Source organism: Populus euphratica, unplaced genomic scaffold, assembly GCF_000495115.2.
Source record: "Populus euphratica unplaced genomic scaffold, PopEup_1.0 scaffold45.1, whole genome shotgun sequence".
Classification (NCBI taxonomy): Eukaryota; Viridiplantae; Streptophyta; class Magnoliopsida; order Malpighiales; family Salicaceae; genus Populus; species Populus euphratica.
The window spans coordinates 679,292-694,019 of NW_011499886.1; the positions used below are offsets into that span (position 1 = coordinate 679,292).

The following is a 14,728-nucleotide window of genomic DNA, read 5'->3' on the forward strand; positions in this document are numbered from 1 at the left end:
GTTAATCGACTTTTTTAGAGGATAATTTCACAGCCACGTGTGGTGGGGATCAACACCAATGAAGAAATTTGTTAGGCGATCGAGTAGAAGTATATTGCTCTGGAAAAAAGAGAGGATAAAAGCTAAAATGGCCCTTGATGTCACACAAAAAGAACCCGATGGCCAGCCAGCCACCAAAGGAAGTGCATTGATAAAGCTTTCTCGCAGAGCATGTCTTGAGAATCTTCCAAAGCATGCTCATTATTCAAGGGTCACCAAAGGGAAGAGAAAGTGATCCGAAGATAGTGAATTAGTGATGAAGAAAAGGGGAGCATGTAATGATGGTGAGAGGAAAGGAAGCTTCAAATTTTGACAGTTTCTTGTATATGTGATAGCTTGTGCTTTGAAGTTTGTGTGTGCCCTAGTGGCCCAATCCTTGCACTCAATTGAAAATAGTATTTGAAATAGGACACTGACATGGATTTGAGATAGGTTGGATTCGAACTTGGAATTTGTAGAGTTCAGGAAAAGAAGAAAAATGTCTTCAGGCGACAGAACTGTCAAAGAACATGGAAGCCACATAAGTGGGGTTTCAACTTTCAAGCGCAAATGCATATGTCATAATTCGCTAGGCCCAGTTGGTTTTTTTTGTGTTTTATAAATGAAAATATTTAAAAAAATTATTTTGTTTTACTTTAAATTTGTTTGTCTTAGTATTTTGATATTATTTTAATATATTAATATTAACAATAATTTATTAAAAAAATATTATTTCAATATCTTTTCAAATAAAAACTGCTTTAAAAAAAAACACAACTACAGTAATAAACAATCTCTAAATACACCCATCTATGTGGAAACAATGTTCCCATTCTATGCCATATTTAACGTTTTAAGGGAGCTTCCATGATTTAATTAGAAATGTGGTTAATTTGGATCTTGTAAAACGAATGATTTACTCTATTTTCTTTTTTCTTTCTTCAGATTGTTTCACTCGAAATTCTAGCATATATGCGTGTGTGATAAAGTAATTAGATTGACCCCGTGCTCTTTTATTGAACAAGAGAAAGAGATCCACCGAAATGTTACAATGCCTAAAAAGTCTGCCGAGTGCAGGATCCCAATTATCAATTATCGGGCTGCAAACACTCTTAGCCCGAATGAATCATGATGTGGGCCTTTTGGTCGGCAAGTTCTTTGTCTTCTCTAGTCTGTGGCCCAAAAACTGGAGATTCATCAATTTGTTGTCGAGCCTACAAATTCCACGGAGCAGGCTGGTGCCCGCTGTATTGGACTGGCCGACACATCAGCCGACCTTTTTTCAAAAACCAGCAGTCTTAAGAAAAAAAGAAAAAAGAAAAAAAGGAGAGAATATAAATTTATTTAAAAAAAGAGAATAATTTTTTTATTAATATAGATGTTTAGGTTAGTTTGCATGTACCTCGACTAATTTTATAAATCTTATAAACTTCTAGTGATTCTAAAATTTATGAAATTTGAATTAATAACTTCTAAAAAATAAATCTAAAATCTAACTAAGTTAAGCTATAACTTTTAAAATCAAAAATTTTTAAATTAATATTATTATTCATAATTTGTTAAGTTGTGGCAATACCACTAGCACAATTAAATTATTTTTAATTTTTTTTTTAAATTTTAAAAGTTGAAATAATGTCACTACTATAATCTTTAAATTTTTTAAAAAATTTGAAGGGGAATCTACAGTTCTTGAGAAACTAGACTGTCACTGTCCAAATGCTCAAGGTGAAAAGGGGGAAAAAAAGATGAGATAAGAGCCTGTTTATTTAAGATGTTACCTAGCTTTTTTTTTAAATTTTTTTTTAGGGGGAGGGGGTGGTTTCTCTCTTGATAATTGATATAGGTTAGAAGAATTGGATGTGAGAACCATTCCTGAGAGGATCTTAATTCATAATTTTTTTGGGATGCTAGCAAGTTTGGTAAGGATTGTATTTTTTTATTAAAAATATATTAAAATAATATTTTTTATTTTTTAAAAATTAATTTTTATAATAATACATCAAAATCAAAACCAAAACGATACAAAATTTTTAAAAAATAATTTTTTATAGAATGCTGTTTGACAAAACGATACAAAAATTTTTAAAAATAATTTTTTATAGAATGCTGTTTGAAATATACTGCGAGCATCACCATAGTATTAAAATACTAGTGGTTCTTTGAATTACATATTTATACATCAAATGTGCGAGAAGAGTTGTACGAGGGCTGATAGGATTTAAAGTTAATAAATGTCATAATTGTTAGATATCCATTAAATATTCCAGGAGTTCAAGAGAATGAAAAGTGAGGTTGCAAAGGGGTTTGTGTGGTGTGCGTACTGAGCTATAAAATAACGGATGATCTTACTTGAGTCAAGAGTTCGTCAGAATTTGTTATTAAAAATATTAAAATAAACACATTCAATTGAAGGAATATTTCTACAATCATAAATATAAAAAGCCCAAGCTGACTCCTTTTCCTCTCTCTAGAACATGCATGGTATGTATAAGAAGGGTTCGATGGCGTTGTAGTAGTCAGGTTCTAGAGCTCCGATGTATGGGGAGAGTTTTAGATTTGAAGGAATAAGGAAAATAAAGCTTTGGCCAAAGAAATGCATGCAAATCACATCTCCTTAAAAAAAGGCGAAAAACATCCTCAAATCAAAGACTTCCGGTCTGTTTAGCATATACATATATGTGTGTGTGTATATATATATATATATATGTATTCTTCTTCCCAACCGACGGTGCAATAATAATAATAATTAAAAAAAAACAGAAGACAAATCAGTTCAAAACTCATTATAAAAAGCATTTCTAATCATATAACCGTGGTTGGAACAACCTGAAATCAATCTTCAATATATCATCTAAATTTCATTCCCATCCCAAGACAAAATATTTCTCAAATAAAACCTAAACGCCTCTTACATTTAAAGAATTTCCCTCTTATATATCACTATTATTTTTTTCAAAAATCATATTTTTAATAGCACACTGACAAAAAAGCATCCGATTAAGAAATACCTTCAACACTTGAGATACAATTGATAAAATAGTATGTATTAACATCCAATCGGAAATGTATTTAAAACTTAGGGACTAGATTTGAGGTTTCCCAAAAAGAAACTAGCCTGCACAGCGGCCAGCAAGAGGCGGGTTAGAGAGAGGGAGGAAAGCAGAACCGCACGTTAGCTCAGAAAAAAGAATAAAAAAATTAGCTGCAAGCGGACCTGTCTCGGAGCCGTTTTACCGGCTCCATTCCATTTCTTTCCTTGTCTTCTCTGTCAAAGAAGAACAAATTAATTCATTTCACATATTGCGGAGAAAGAAAAAAAAAAGGGAAAAATCGCTGGAGAGAGAGAGATGTGGGTGCTTTATTTGATATGGTTACCTCTAACACTAGGCATGGTGATTTTAACTGCCAGATACTTCGCAGGACCTGAGGTTCCTCGGTATGTCTTCTTCACTGTCGGATACACCTGGTTCTGTTCTCTCTCCATCATCATCCTCGTCCCTGCCGATATCTACACGGTAACTTCTTTTCCCTTTTTACTCTTTTTTTTGCCAATTTTTATTGAATTATGCTTTAATTCTATATGTATTTTTAACCCGAGTTGTTTTTTCGGTCTGTTGATTAAAAAACAATAATAAATAAAAACTTGCACTGCTGCCGCTGTGGCTGCACTAGGCAAAATAGCCGGTTTATGTTCTTGTTATACGTGCAGACTAAATTTGATCTTGATCGCGAAGGCATCTCTTTCTTTTGGAGTTGGTCGTATTGGAGTACATTTTTACTGACCTGGTAAGTCGTCCGCGTATACGTAGTGATTACATCTTTACCTTACTGAGTTGTAATGCTGAAAGTGGTTGACATGATTTTAAGATTGTTCTTAAGCTTTTATAGCAATGATACGATTGATGTCCTTTCTGTTGGTATGTCGTAAACCGAACCATGTAGAATCTGTTTGCTTGTAGCTGGATGGACTTGTGTGCAGATGTGAACCTGTAATAGTCTATCTTCGTGGAATTATAAGTAAATTCACGTTTTCAATTTTTTATACTCTTAATTGATGTTGCATATCATTTTGTTATGAAAATACCTGTAATTTTGTTTTTTCTTAGTTTGTAGATGCATGTTTCCTCATGGAATTTAAATTATGTTATCTCTAAGCAGGGGTGCGGTGCCCCTTATTCAGGGTTTTGAAGATGCAGGGGATTTTACCGTGATGGAAAGATTAAAGACTAGTGTACGTGCAAACTTAGTCTTCTATTTAATTGTCGGATCCATTGGCCTCTTTGGATTTATTCTTCTCATCACGATGAACAAGATAAGGTTCCTTTCTTTCCCTCTGAAAAAGTTATTTGCTTTGTGGTGGAGTATAGTTTTTTTCCTTTATATTCATAGAGTTTGCTTTTTACAGATTTATTTTTGCTCTATTTTTGGACCTTTTTCGTTCACTTCATCACTCCAGAAGCTTATTTCTTTATTTGTAAAATCTTCTTCTTCACCTACTATCATACTTTGGATATTCAAATAATTTTGTTATTGACTAGTCATGTTGGACGTGGTATAGTGGCGGATTCTTGTAAAGTTATGAACAAAAATATGAATCATTGGCACTTTTTTTTCTTGTCTTTGTGAGAAAATTGCTCACTTATTTCGTGATTTTCCATCTTCCTCAACAGGATTGGAAATGTGCTTGCTGTTGCCATGGCCTGCTCAAATACTTTTGGACTTGTTACTGGTGCTTTTCTTCTTGGTTTTGGCTTGAGTGAAATTCCCAAGAGCCTGTGGAGAAATTCAGAGTGGTCAATCCGCCAAAAATTACTTTCTCATAAAATTGCCAAAACGGCTGTGAAACTTGATGACGCTCATCAAGATCTTTCAAATGCTATTGTAGTAAGTATTCTTCACATTTCTATTTTAAATTGGTTTGAAAAGTTATACATAGAGTAGAGTTTTTAATTTTACTGCTGGGTTTCTTAAGTTTCTAGTTTTACCAATTATCACCACAGGCTGATCCTTATTCTTGTCTCTTGTAAAGGTTTTATTTTTTCTATCTTCACCTGTGCTTGATGAAATTTTCTTTATCTGTCTCCTCGGTTCCATTGAAGTTGGTCTGTGGGATGGACGCATTGATCTTTATTTTTTTTGTTTTTCGGAAACTTGAGAGACATCCTGGATCAATATTAAGCAGTTTATGGTGTTCTATTTGTCTTGCCAAATGAACTTCTAGTCCTTCTGCATTTCCATTTCCTGGTCAGTAAGATTTACATGTCATAAATTTATAGAGGATGTGATGTACTTTGTTTGTATATGCATACAAGGTTTTTGTTTCTAGACTGCCAATACTCTAGAGCCTGCTACATATGTACTGTATTGGCTGTTATGTAATGAATCTTTAGTTTATCAATACTTTACAGTCTGTTATGGCATTATCTGACAGACAACTACAATCATGGTAAGCCATGGTTTGTACATTTTCACTTGCTATAGCCTGCTCTTAAAACAGTATGATTGGGATGGGATTAAAAGCCCTAGATGGATAGTGAGTGTTGAGTGCTAAGCGGTCCATTTTGGGGTTTCCAAGACATAATTATCTATAGTTGCTTTGATATCAGGATCCTTTTATTGGGCAATAAACACCTCACTGTTTCAACATCTGTTTTATACAGTAAGCAAATTCTCATCTAGTTGTACCTGTCAGTAGTTTGTTCATTTTTTTCTGTGGAGATAAGGTATAATTAGATATGTCTCCAGGTCTGCATTTTAAGAAAACTTGTAGTTTCATATTACCTAGCATGGCTGTGTCTGACCTGATTTCTTACTGATATGTTGCTTATATATTGGTGAAATTTATTGAATAGGTTGCTCAAGCAACATCCAATCAGATGTCCAATCGTGACCCTTTGAGGCCCTACATGGATGTTATTGATAACATGCTAGCACAAATGGTAATTCTTCTTAATATGTCTTTCTCACTTCCTAGAACTTCACTTGTTCCAGTAAAGCGCTCCTTATAATGACATTTTTCTATTTTTAAGTTTAAGCAAGACCCATCCTTTAAACCACAAGGTGGTCGGTTGGGAGAAAATGATATGGACTATGACACGGATGAGAAATCAATGGCAACACTCAGGCGTCATCTTCAAGGAGCTCGAGAAGAGTATTATCGCTGTAGAAGGTGAATTGAATGCTAAAATTGAATCTTTGATGTGTGTTCATCTGTAGAGGATTTGCTCATTTATCTCCAAGTTGTTCTTATCAATATTTGTGTTTTCTTGACATGCAGATGTGCCTTGTAGTTTCTTTATATTGGAACAGAGTCATGTATGAATTCATATATATTTATATGCTGCGCAACTCTTTTGCAACAACTATGTCATGTCACTTCTTTTAGGGGATGCCCTGATCTGTTCCCAGACAGTTTTTCTTTCTGACTGCATAGATGTGATTATAAACTCTTTCAGAATTTTTTTTCCCCCAGTTGGTGGGGCTGGGTGACATTATTTGCGAGAAGGCAGTATCATTGCCTTTCATTTAATAGAAGAGATCAAGAGAAAGGAAAAATTCTTGGGAGTCACTTGAATTAATGGAGATGTCACTTTATATATGAACCAGTGAAGTTAACTGAACATGCAAGGAGTGTAACGAAGTGCTCTTCCCACTACTCAACTCCTAGTTCATACACACAGGCTAGCATCAATGGCTGCGCACATGAATACATACACAGACACACAAAATCCTCATCACAGTGTATGTACTCTATGCAGTCATTTAGAAAGGATTCTCTTGTAAGTTCTTATTTAGTTAAAATTAAAAAAAAATGCTCCCATGTTTGTCGTTTACTTCTCGGTGTGAACCTCTTAATTTTGATTGATGCTCGTGTGGCTGTTTTGTTCCTCGCATGGTATTATTCATAATATCTCACACTTTTGTGTGTTGGCTCTTGTATGGCTTGTTGTTTGTTTCGTGCTTGATTTCTCTTTTCCATATCTGGGGACTTTTTAGACTTGTGTTTTTTTTCCTTTTAGATATAACCTTCTGAAATTAATATGTTCATGTTCTGGTTTATGATATGGTGTCAAGCTGTTGATGTGTTTGTGGTCACAGGATGCTTGTAGTATCTTTCAGTTTTGCTTCTTGGATACCTGTCATATTTTAACAAAATAGTTTTGAGTGAATACTTTTACTGCTCATGCTGCTTCTATACAATTTACTTTATTTATTTGCAGCGAGTATATGAACTATGTCATGGAAGCGCTTGAACTGGAAGACAGTGTTAAAAACTATGAACGCAGCAGTTCAACTGGATGGTTTGTCCTAATTATGTTTTTATTATCATTTTCCCTTCTCGTTCTATTTGTGTTCCAAGCTGGACTCTCTGGGCTTGAAATATTTGTATGCTGTCATGTTAGGAAATACATTTCAAGCTTCAGGCCTGCTCGCGCTAGGAAGTTGGGTGCTTCCTTTGATAGAATGGGTAATTGCCAGATACATTATCCCTTTTCTTTCCTTTAAGTTTGAGTTTCAAAGCATCACAACGAGGATTATTTTTTGGCTTGTCATTATATTTAGCTTGATAGATGGTCTTGATATCGAGGTCCAGATGTGAACTCAGAAAATAACATGCTTTTGCAGTGACTGTATTCCCAAGTGTAATAAATTCTGCTTAATTTGAGGGGTTATGATGCACATATTCTATTTCTATATGTACACACTGTACACAAACACATGCACAAACACATTTATGTAGAAGTGGTCTGTTGTTTTGACAAGCTTTTAAGCCGAAACCTGAAAAAATTGTTTCCTTGTGCAGAATTTTTGTGGCGATGCATCTTAAGAAAGCAACTTGAGAAGGTGTTGGCTGTCATACTTGGAACTATGTCAGCTGCAATTCTATTAGCAGAGGCAACTCTACTAATTGGTGGAGTTGATCTATCTCTATTTTCAATCCTTATAAACTCTGCGGGAAAACAAGAGATAGCTATGCAGGTAGGTTCTTTTCTTTTGTTTACAATTCTTACATGGTTATATGTGGTTTATGTGCATTGTTCTTATAGTTATGGTGTACACACTTATATTTTGCTCTACTCTTCTACTGTTAATGTATTCCAGGTTTTGGCTTTTGTACCTTTGATGTATATGTGCATCTGCACATACTACTCCTTGTTCAAAATCGGAATGTTAATGTTTTACTCTTTAACACCTAGGCAGACAAGTTCAGTCAGCTTGCTTATGATATGCTCGTAAGTTTTTCCATTTAGAGCTATGCTGTCATGAATTCCCCCCTCTCCTGCTCTGCAACCTTCTTTGGCCCCTCCTGTCATTTGAGAAAAGTCAGTTTATCTTATTGTGGCATCTTTGTTAGGATGGTTGCTCGATATGCTCCTCCAATTTCGTACAATTTTCTCAACCTCATTAATCTGGATCCTAAGCAAACTATATTTGAGAAGGTAGTTCTCTCTCTTCCTCTCCCTCTCTCTCTCTCTTCTATTTTTATGTTTAGTACCAGTTGTAATTGCAAATAGAATAAAGTGATATTTTGGGTCTTTCTGTCCCATCTGGTACCAAGATCAGCATTTGAGGTATCAAATATATAAGATTTCCTAGTGTTTTTCCAGTGGTTAAACCTTCATGCATGTTCTTCTGACTGAAGCATAAATTTTTTATTTATTTACCAAGATCAGCATTTGAGGTATCAAATATGTAAGATTTCCTAGTGTTTTTCCAGTGGTTAAACTTTCATGTATGTTCTGATTGAGGCATAAATTTTTTATTTATTTTGTTTTAATACTGGACCTCTTTTGGCAGTTTTGCTTTTAGAAAAATCTTCCTAGTTGAGCATGTGAGATTGACGTAATAGAAAATTCCAATATTTGCATAGGGCAATGTTCTAGTTTTTGGATCGGGTTTCAAGTGAGATCTCTTTTGTTTATTGTTTTTCCTATAATTGAGGGACCGGATGGAAAGCTCAGAAATTGATCTCCATTTTTGGTACTTCATGCAACTGTGGATGTTCTCACGTAGGACTTATCTGTATTTCTTTTTACATAACATTTGGAAGGATTGAGAAAGCAATGCATTTTAGGAAATGGGTTCACTAGGTTCACTACTTATGTTTTTCAATTTTGAATGATCTGTTATGGCATCTCTTTCTTTATATGAATCCTTGGATGATCTAAGCTTCTAATAATTAATTTTCACCCTCAAGTTCTGAATGATTTTCTATCAAATCAATATTCCTGTTCCCTGGTTGGGCTTCAATTTGCACCTCATTTGTTTCTGTTAAGAAAAAAGTTATGCGAACACATAATATATGCTTGCATTTCTATATAAATAAGAAAGTTTCCACTTGTACTTTTATTTTTAAGTTTCCTTGGTCTGGTGACTAACTAACTGCTATAACCATAGAACTGCTACAGGAGAATTTTAATCTTTTTCCCGCATGAAAGTTGACTCTTTTACCTTGGTCTCTCATGATTTCTGGTTGCAGCGAATGGGAAAAATTGACAATGCCGTCCCTTTCTTTGGAAATGATTTTAACAGAATCTATCCGCTGATTATGGTTATATACACCCTGTTGGTTGCGAGCAATTTCTTTGATCGCGTGATTGGTTTCTTTGGGAGCTTGAATAGATTTAGGTTTCAAACCGAGGCAGATGGTACTGATGGATTTGATCCATCCGGACTAATTATCCTACAAAAAGGTAAGTGTACCATAATCTCCTTGTTAATGGTTTGAGCTTATGATATTATATGCTTGAAATTTAAAAAGTTGTCCAATTATTCCTTGATAGTTTATAAGCCCTCTCCCCTTCTCTTGTATATTTTTGACAGAACGATCTTGGTTGGATCAAGGACTAAAAGTTGGTGAGCTGGTTGTGCCACTGGCAAGAAACTTTAACGGTGTTGATGTGGAGACTGGCAACAATAGTACAGTATGTATTCATGTCAAGCAATGAAATCTATCTATTTTTTCGCTGTTTTTATACATGTGTGTATCTGCATTTATGTACATATCACATGTGATTTGTCTGGATTAGATCCATTTGAATGACAGATTTGCAACTCATGCTGAGGTTCATTTATGTGATACCACCATAAAACATCGTCAATTGTATTTCCTATTCATCTTAAAATGATAGCTAGATTTCTTATGATCCTTCTAACTCACATGTAAAATGCTCAGGATAGGACTGCCGCTGGAATGAAGGCAACAAGCAGTTTAGCCTCTGATGAGAGGAAGGGAAGTCGAGCCAAACTCTTGAAAGAAAGTCAGAGATACAACACAAGCAAAGAAGCCATCAGTAACAAGTATGCTGCTGTTAGAGCTCAGAGCAGGCATGCCAATACAAGGCCGGTGGAGAACATTGCCTCTGTGAAGGTGTCATTGCTTGATGGTGGCAGCTCTCACTCCCACAACACGACAGCTGGGCCATTGGCTGGTTTGGCCTTTAAATGGGAATCAATGAAGAATGGTTTTCAAAGTTTTAAAGCGAATATAGGAGCCAACAAATTTCTTCCATTACGCCAAGTGCGGGAACCACAACCTGGGTCTCACGATTTATCATCTCAACCCCTTGATGAGATATTCCAGAGACTGAAACGACCATCTGCAGACCATGGAAGTCTCAGGGATGATGATGATGATTGATATGGGCATGGGACTGATATCAAGATTCCAGGTCCTCCCAGATAATGTTAGTCTTGCCCAGGACACTGTGAAACTAAAATGCCTATTGTAGACTGGAATACAAGGTGTATAGATGAAGGGCGAGACCTAGCAAATACAACATTTTTTTATGGAAGCCTGGGGGGATATATCATGGAGACTCCATACGTGTACCAGCAATTCGAAACTTAGATGATACAATAGCGTAAGTAGAGGATTATGTTTATGAACACCACTGAATTTGTGCAGGCAAAATTCTTTCTTGTGAATTGTACCATTAAACCGATCTTGCAAATGAGCTTCCCTTGATGGGCAGTTTATACACTATTAACATTTTTATCACGATTTAATGATCTGAAAACACGAAAGCTCAAAGCTGAAGTATAATTACTAAATCATCTGCATCGCATCTGCATCCCCTTTTTAATATGGAAAGTATAATAACTAAATCATTTCATCTCAAATTACACGCAGAAATGAAACAAATGATCCAAGGCAGGAATAATTGGGGCTACAAACCACCCGTAAAAGTGAAGACCATTTCAGAAGCAATCACCTGTCTCGACATCATATATAATATAATCGATGATTTTGTGTTTGAACACGGCTCTTCAAGTCAATATTCCACAAAACCTAGGTGGTCAAGAAATTCGCAAGAACATAGAGGTAGAGCATGACAATGGAATGGAGATGACCAGCTAGTCAAAGAATATGCGATATGCAAGAGCTAACTTACAAGTCACGGAACACAAAGCATTTGTCTTACCAATGTTGTCCCAGTACCGTGATAACATCGCCCTCCATCTACTACTGATCTCAGGAAGGAAGACAGCTAACTTAATTAAATTAGTGAGATTTTAAATTTATTTTTTAAAATTATTATTTTGAATTTTATAAATTTTAGGTTGATTAGAGTTTTAGATAATTATTAACTTTAAATTCTATAAAATTAATCAAGATAATACAAGTTAACTCAAATATCCATACTAATAATAATAATAAAAAAAAGCAGCTTAGATACATCGAAACGCTCCCCATCCAAATTCATGGGCTCATGATCTAAAAAAAATCACATTGAGAGAAATTAATTTGGTTGGTGCTCATTCATGTTTGGACAGCTCCGTGAAATCAGAATTTTATGGATTTTTTGTTGTTTTTGTGTTTTTAAATTGATCAAAAATAAATTTTAAAAAATAAAAAATATTATTTTAAAACATTTACAAAGACAAAATCTTTAAATAGCTAAACACTTTTTTACTTGTCACCAACATAAAGATATACAAGAAAAAGATAACGAAAGCATGAGATATGTTTCTTGTATTTTTTATATAAAAAAATTATTTTCAAATACATTTATTTTATGTCTATATTTTCAAGATAAAATTTTTTTCCGTATTTTCTTACATCTATTTACTATATTTTAAGGATTTAACGAAAAACAACATAATAAAATACCTCTATGAAAAAGAAAAGAGGAGATAAAAACAACATAATAACATCAATCAAATACCTCTATGAAAAAGAAAAGAGGAGAGGATAGCATTCACATAGAATGTGCAAAGAAACTTCACAATTGTACAACTAATAATTAAAAGTTAAAACCATTGGAAGTAAGCTCAAACTCAACATGTCAGAACAAAAACAAATCAAACCCGTTGCATAATTAACTTTGTAATTATAGACAAACTTATACACATAGCTCCTAATTAATTAATTATTTTGTAGCAGCCTCAAATTCTCTCACAAAAGAAATAAAAAGAGAAGAAGAAGCTTAATTTCATACATAAAATTATACCCCTCTTAATACAACCTTTCATTCATAGAGACAGCAGAACGCATCAAAACCCGATCCTTCTTTCCCTTCAAATGAAGCAAATTAGTCCAGAACCCATTGCTCTTCTTCCCATTTTTTACCTCTCCAGTATGGTTTCTTGTCACAAAAGCAATTGATCTACTCTTCTTCAAGCGGTTACTGACACGTACCCTGAAAGATACTGAACCCATATTATAATTATCTGAAATGTTCCGGTGATGCTGGCGACGAGATACATGGTTTGTAGAGGCAACAGAAGAGAAGGGATGATCAGGAGAAGATGATGACGAAGGAGGTGCAAGCACTGCTGATTGTGAAGTATTGACATAGATTAGCTGCGTTAATCTCTCTCTTAAACATGATGCACAGACCCCTTGTTTCTGATCGTGATATGGATGATTCTTGCATACTTTTCCTGGCTCAGAAACACCCATGATTTGTATTTTCTCTGTGATGATCGAACCTAACTTTGAATTTCCATTCAAGTGACAACTCATGTTTATCTTTCTTGCCCTATTCTTAATCGTTGTGTCTTGTCTATGTTTATATATAAATAAGATAAGAAGAACGTAGATGATGATTGGTCATGTAGATTCAGAGACACCTACGAATTAATTTTTAATTAATTAATTTCCACGAAGGTTCAATAACACCTACGAATTAATTATTAATTAATTAATTTCCACGAAGGTTCATTGTATTGAATATTGGACCCCTCCGAATTTACGTCTGCTTGCTAACTGCTATCGTAAACCCCACCACAAATTTTATAATAATATCATATAAATATTTCTAATAAAATTTGATACTGTGATAATTTTTATAATTATAATTTAAAAAATTATTTTTAATTATAGTTGATTTGAATTAAAAATATATTTAGTTATAATTATAATTATTATTTAACCAAAAACATGTTAAAAAATATTCGTTTAAAATTATAATTGAAATTAATGTTATAAATAAAATGACAAAAAAAAAACAAGAGTCAATTTTTTATTTTGAATTTTGATTATTAGATAATGTGATTTCAAACAAATTTTCAAACCTAACTATTCTCATCTAAACATAATAATAATCCAAGTCAATATCATTATAACTACTATCATAATTTATTTTTGTGTTATTTTTTTAAATCATGTTTTTCTTCCAAATATATATATAGTGAGAGAGAATACCCAAAAAATGATCAGAAATTAGTTGATGATGTTAAAAAACATAAATATTTTAGATTTGATAGTATATTTTTAACTGATAAAAACTCTATTAATAAAAAAAAATTAATTTTTGTTATTGCAATAAAATAAAATGAAAAGCTTTAACTTAACATAAAAAAAAATGATGTTTTTAACTTGATAAATAGTTATATAACATTAACTTGTAGAAACGGAAAATGGATGTAATAAATTGTTAAGGTTAGCTTGCTAATATCTATTCATGTAAATCATAGTGGTTTGTTAACACAGAAGAGAAGAAGATAAAAGCCAAGTAAATCTGATGAAAAAATATTAGGAATTTTAGAAGAAGATGAGAGTAATTTCTACTGAGTTGTTTTTTAGGTAAAGATTTTATTTTGGAGAGAATAAAATGAGTTATGACCTCATATTATCAATCTCAAAAAAATATAAAAGCAAAACAACAAGGTAGGGAGGACTAGAAATCACTTAAGAAAACATAAAAGAAAAGGAGGCTGATTGGGAAAATGATGAAAGTATTTTGGTTAGCCAATAAAACAACAATTCTTTTTTCTTATCTGTCAAAAGTTGTTAGTGAACAGAGATGAATAAAATGAGGTTGCAAATATGTAAAAATAAATGTGAAATGCTATTTGTTAATTTGTGGTTGAACCATCAATTTTAAAGTATTCCTATTCTAATACTATGGTTTAAATGCTAACCAAATATTTTAATTATATTGTGTCATAAACATATTAAATACCACAAAAACAAATACTTTCTATATAATATTTTTTAAAAAATATTATTCATATATAAAAAGTTGAATGGTGAAAATTTTTAAAAATTTATACAATAACATTTCAGTTAATGGTTACAACTTGAGATGTTAAATTCTAAATTTTTAAATTCAAATCCAATGAAAGGTAGGCTGAAATTAGCAAGAGATATCCTAATGAGTGCCTAAGGTCCAAGATCTCTCTCTTCTTTTTCTCCTTGGTGAATTAATTAACATGTATAGATGCCCTCCATTTCATCTCATATAATTTTATTTTGAATTCA

The 14,728-nt window shown here is 33.3% G+C and overlaps 2 protein-coding genes across 3 annotated transcripts; one reads left to right on the forward strand and one right to left on the reverse strand.

Moving 5' to 3' along the window:
* Positions 1-3,161: 3,161 nt before the first annotated feature.
* LOC105130320 (LMBR1 domain-containing protein 2 homolog A-like) lies at positions 3,162-11,020 on the forward strand. 2 transcript variants are annotated; one of them, XM_011032766.1, is made up of 14 exons: positions 3,162-3,533; positions 3,728-3,804; positions 4,177-4,335; positions 4,689-4,902; positions 5,871-5,957; positions 6,048-6,187; positions 7,239-7,319; positions 7,422-7,486; positions 7,823-7,998; positions 8,122-8,252; positions 8,375-8,459; positions 9,500-9,713; positions 9,844-9,944; positions 10,196-11,020. In XM_011032766.1, exons 1-14 carry the CDS (start codon positions 3,366-3,368, stop codon positions 10,658-10,660), a joined length of 2,163 nt encoding a protein of 720 aa, XP_011031068.1. In that variant the 5' UTR covers positions 3,162-3,365; the 3' UTR covers positions 10,661-11,020. The 2 variants fall into 2 exon arrangements, with proteins under 2 accessions (XP_011031068.1, XP_011031069.1); XM_011032767.1 differs by having other exon boundaries at positions 3,163-3,533; positions 4,199-4,335.
* A 1,458-nt stretch (positions 11,021-12,478) lies between these two features.
* Positions 12,479-12,925, reverse strand: LOC105130409 (uncharacterized). Its single transcript, XM_011032900.1, has one exon. The coding sequence runs from the start codon at positions 12,923-12,925 to the stop codon at positions 12,479-12,481; it is 447 nt and encodes a 148-aa protein (XP_011031202.1).
* Between the last annotated feature and the right edge of the window lie 1,803 nt (positions 12,926-14,728).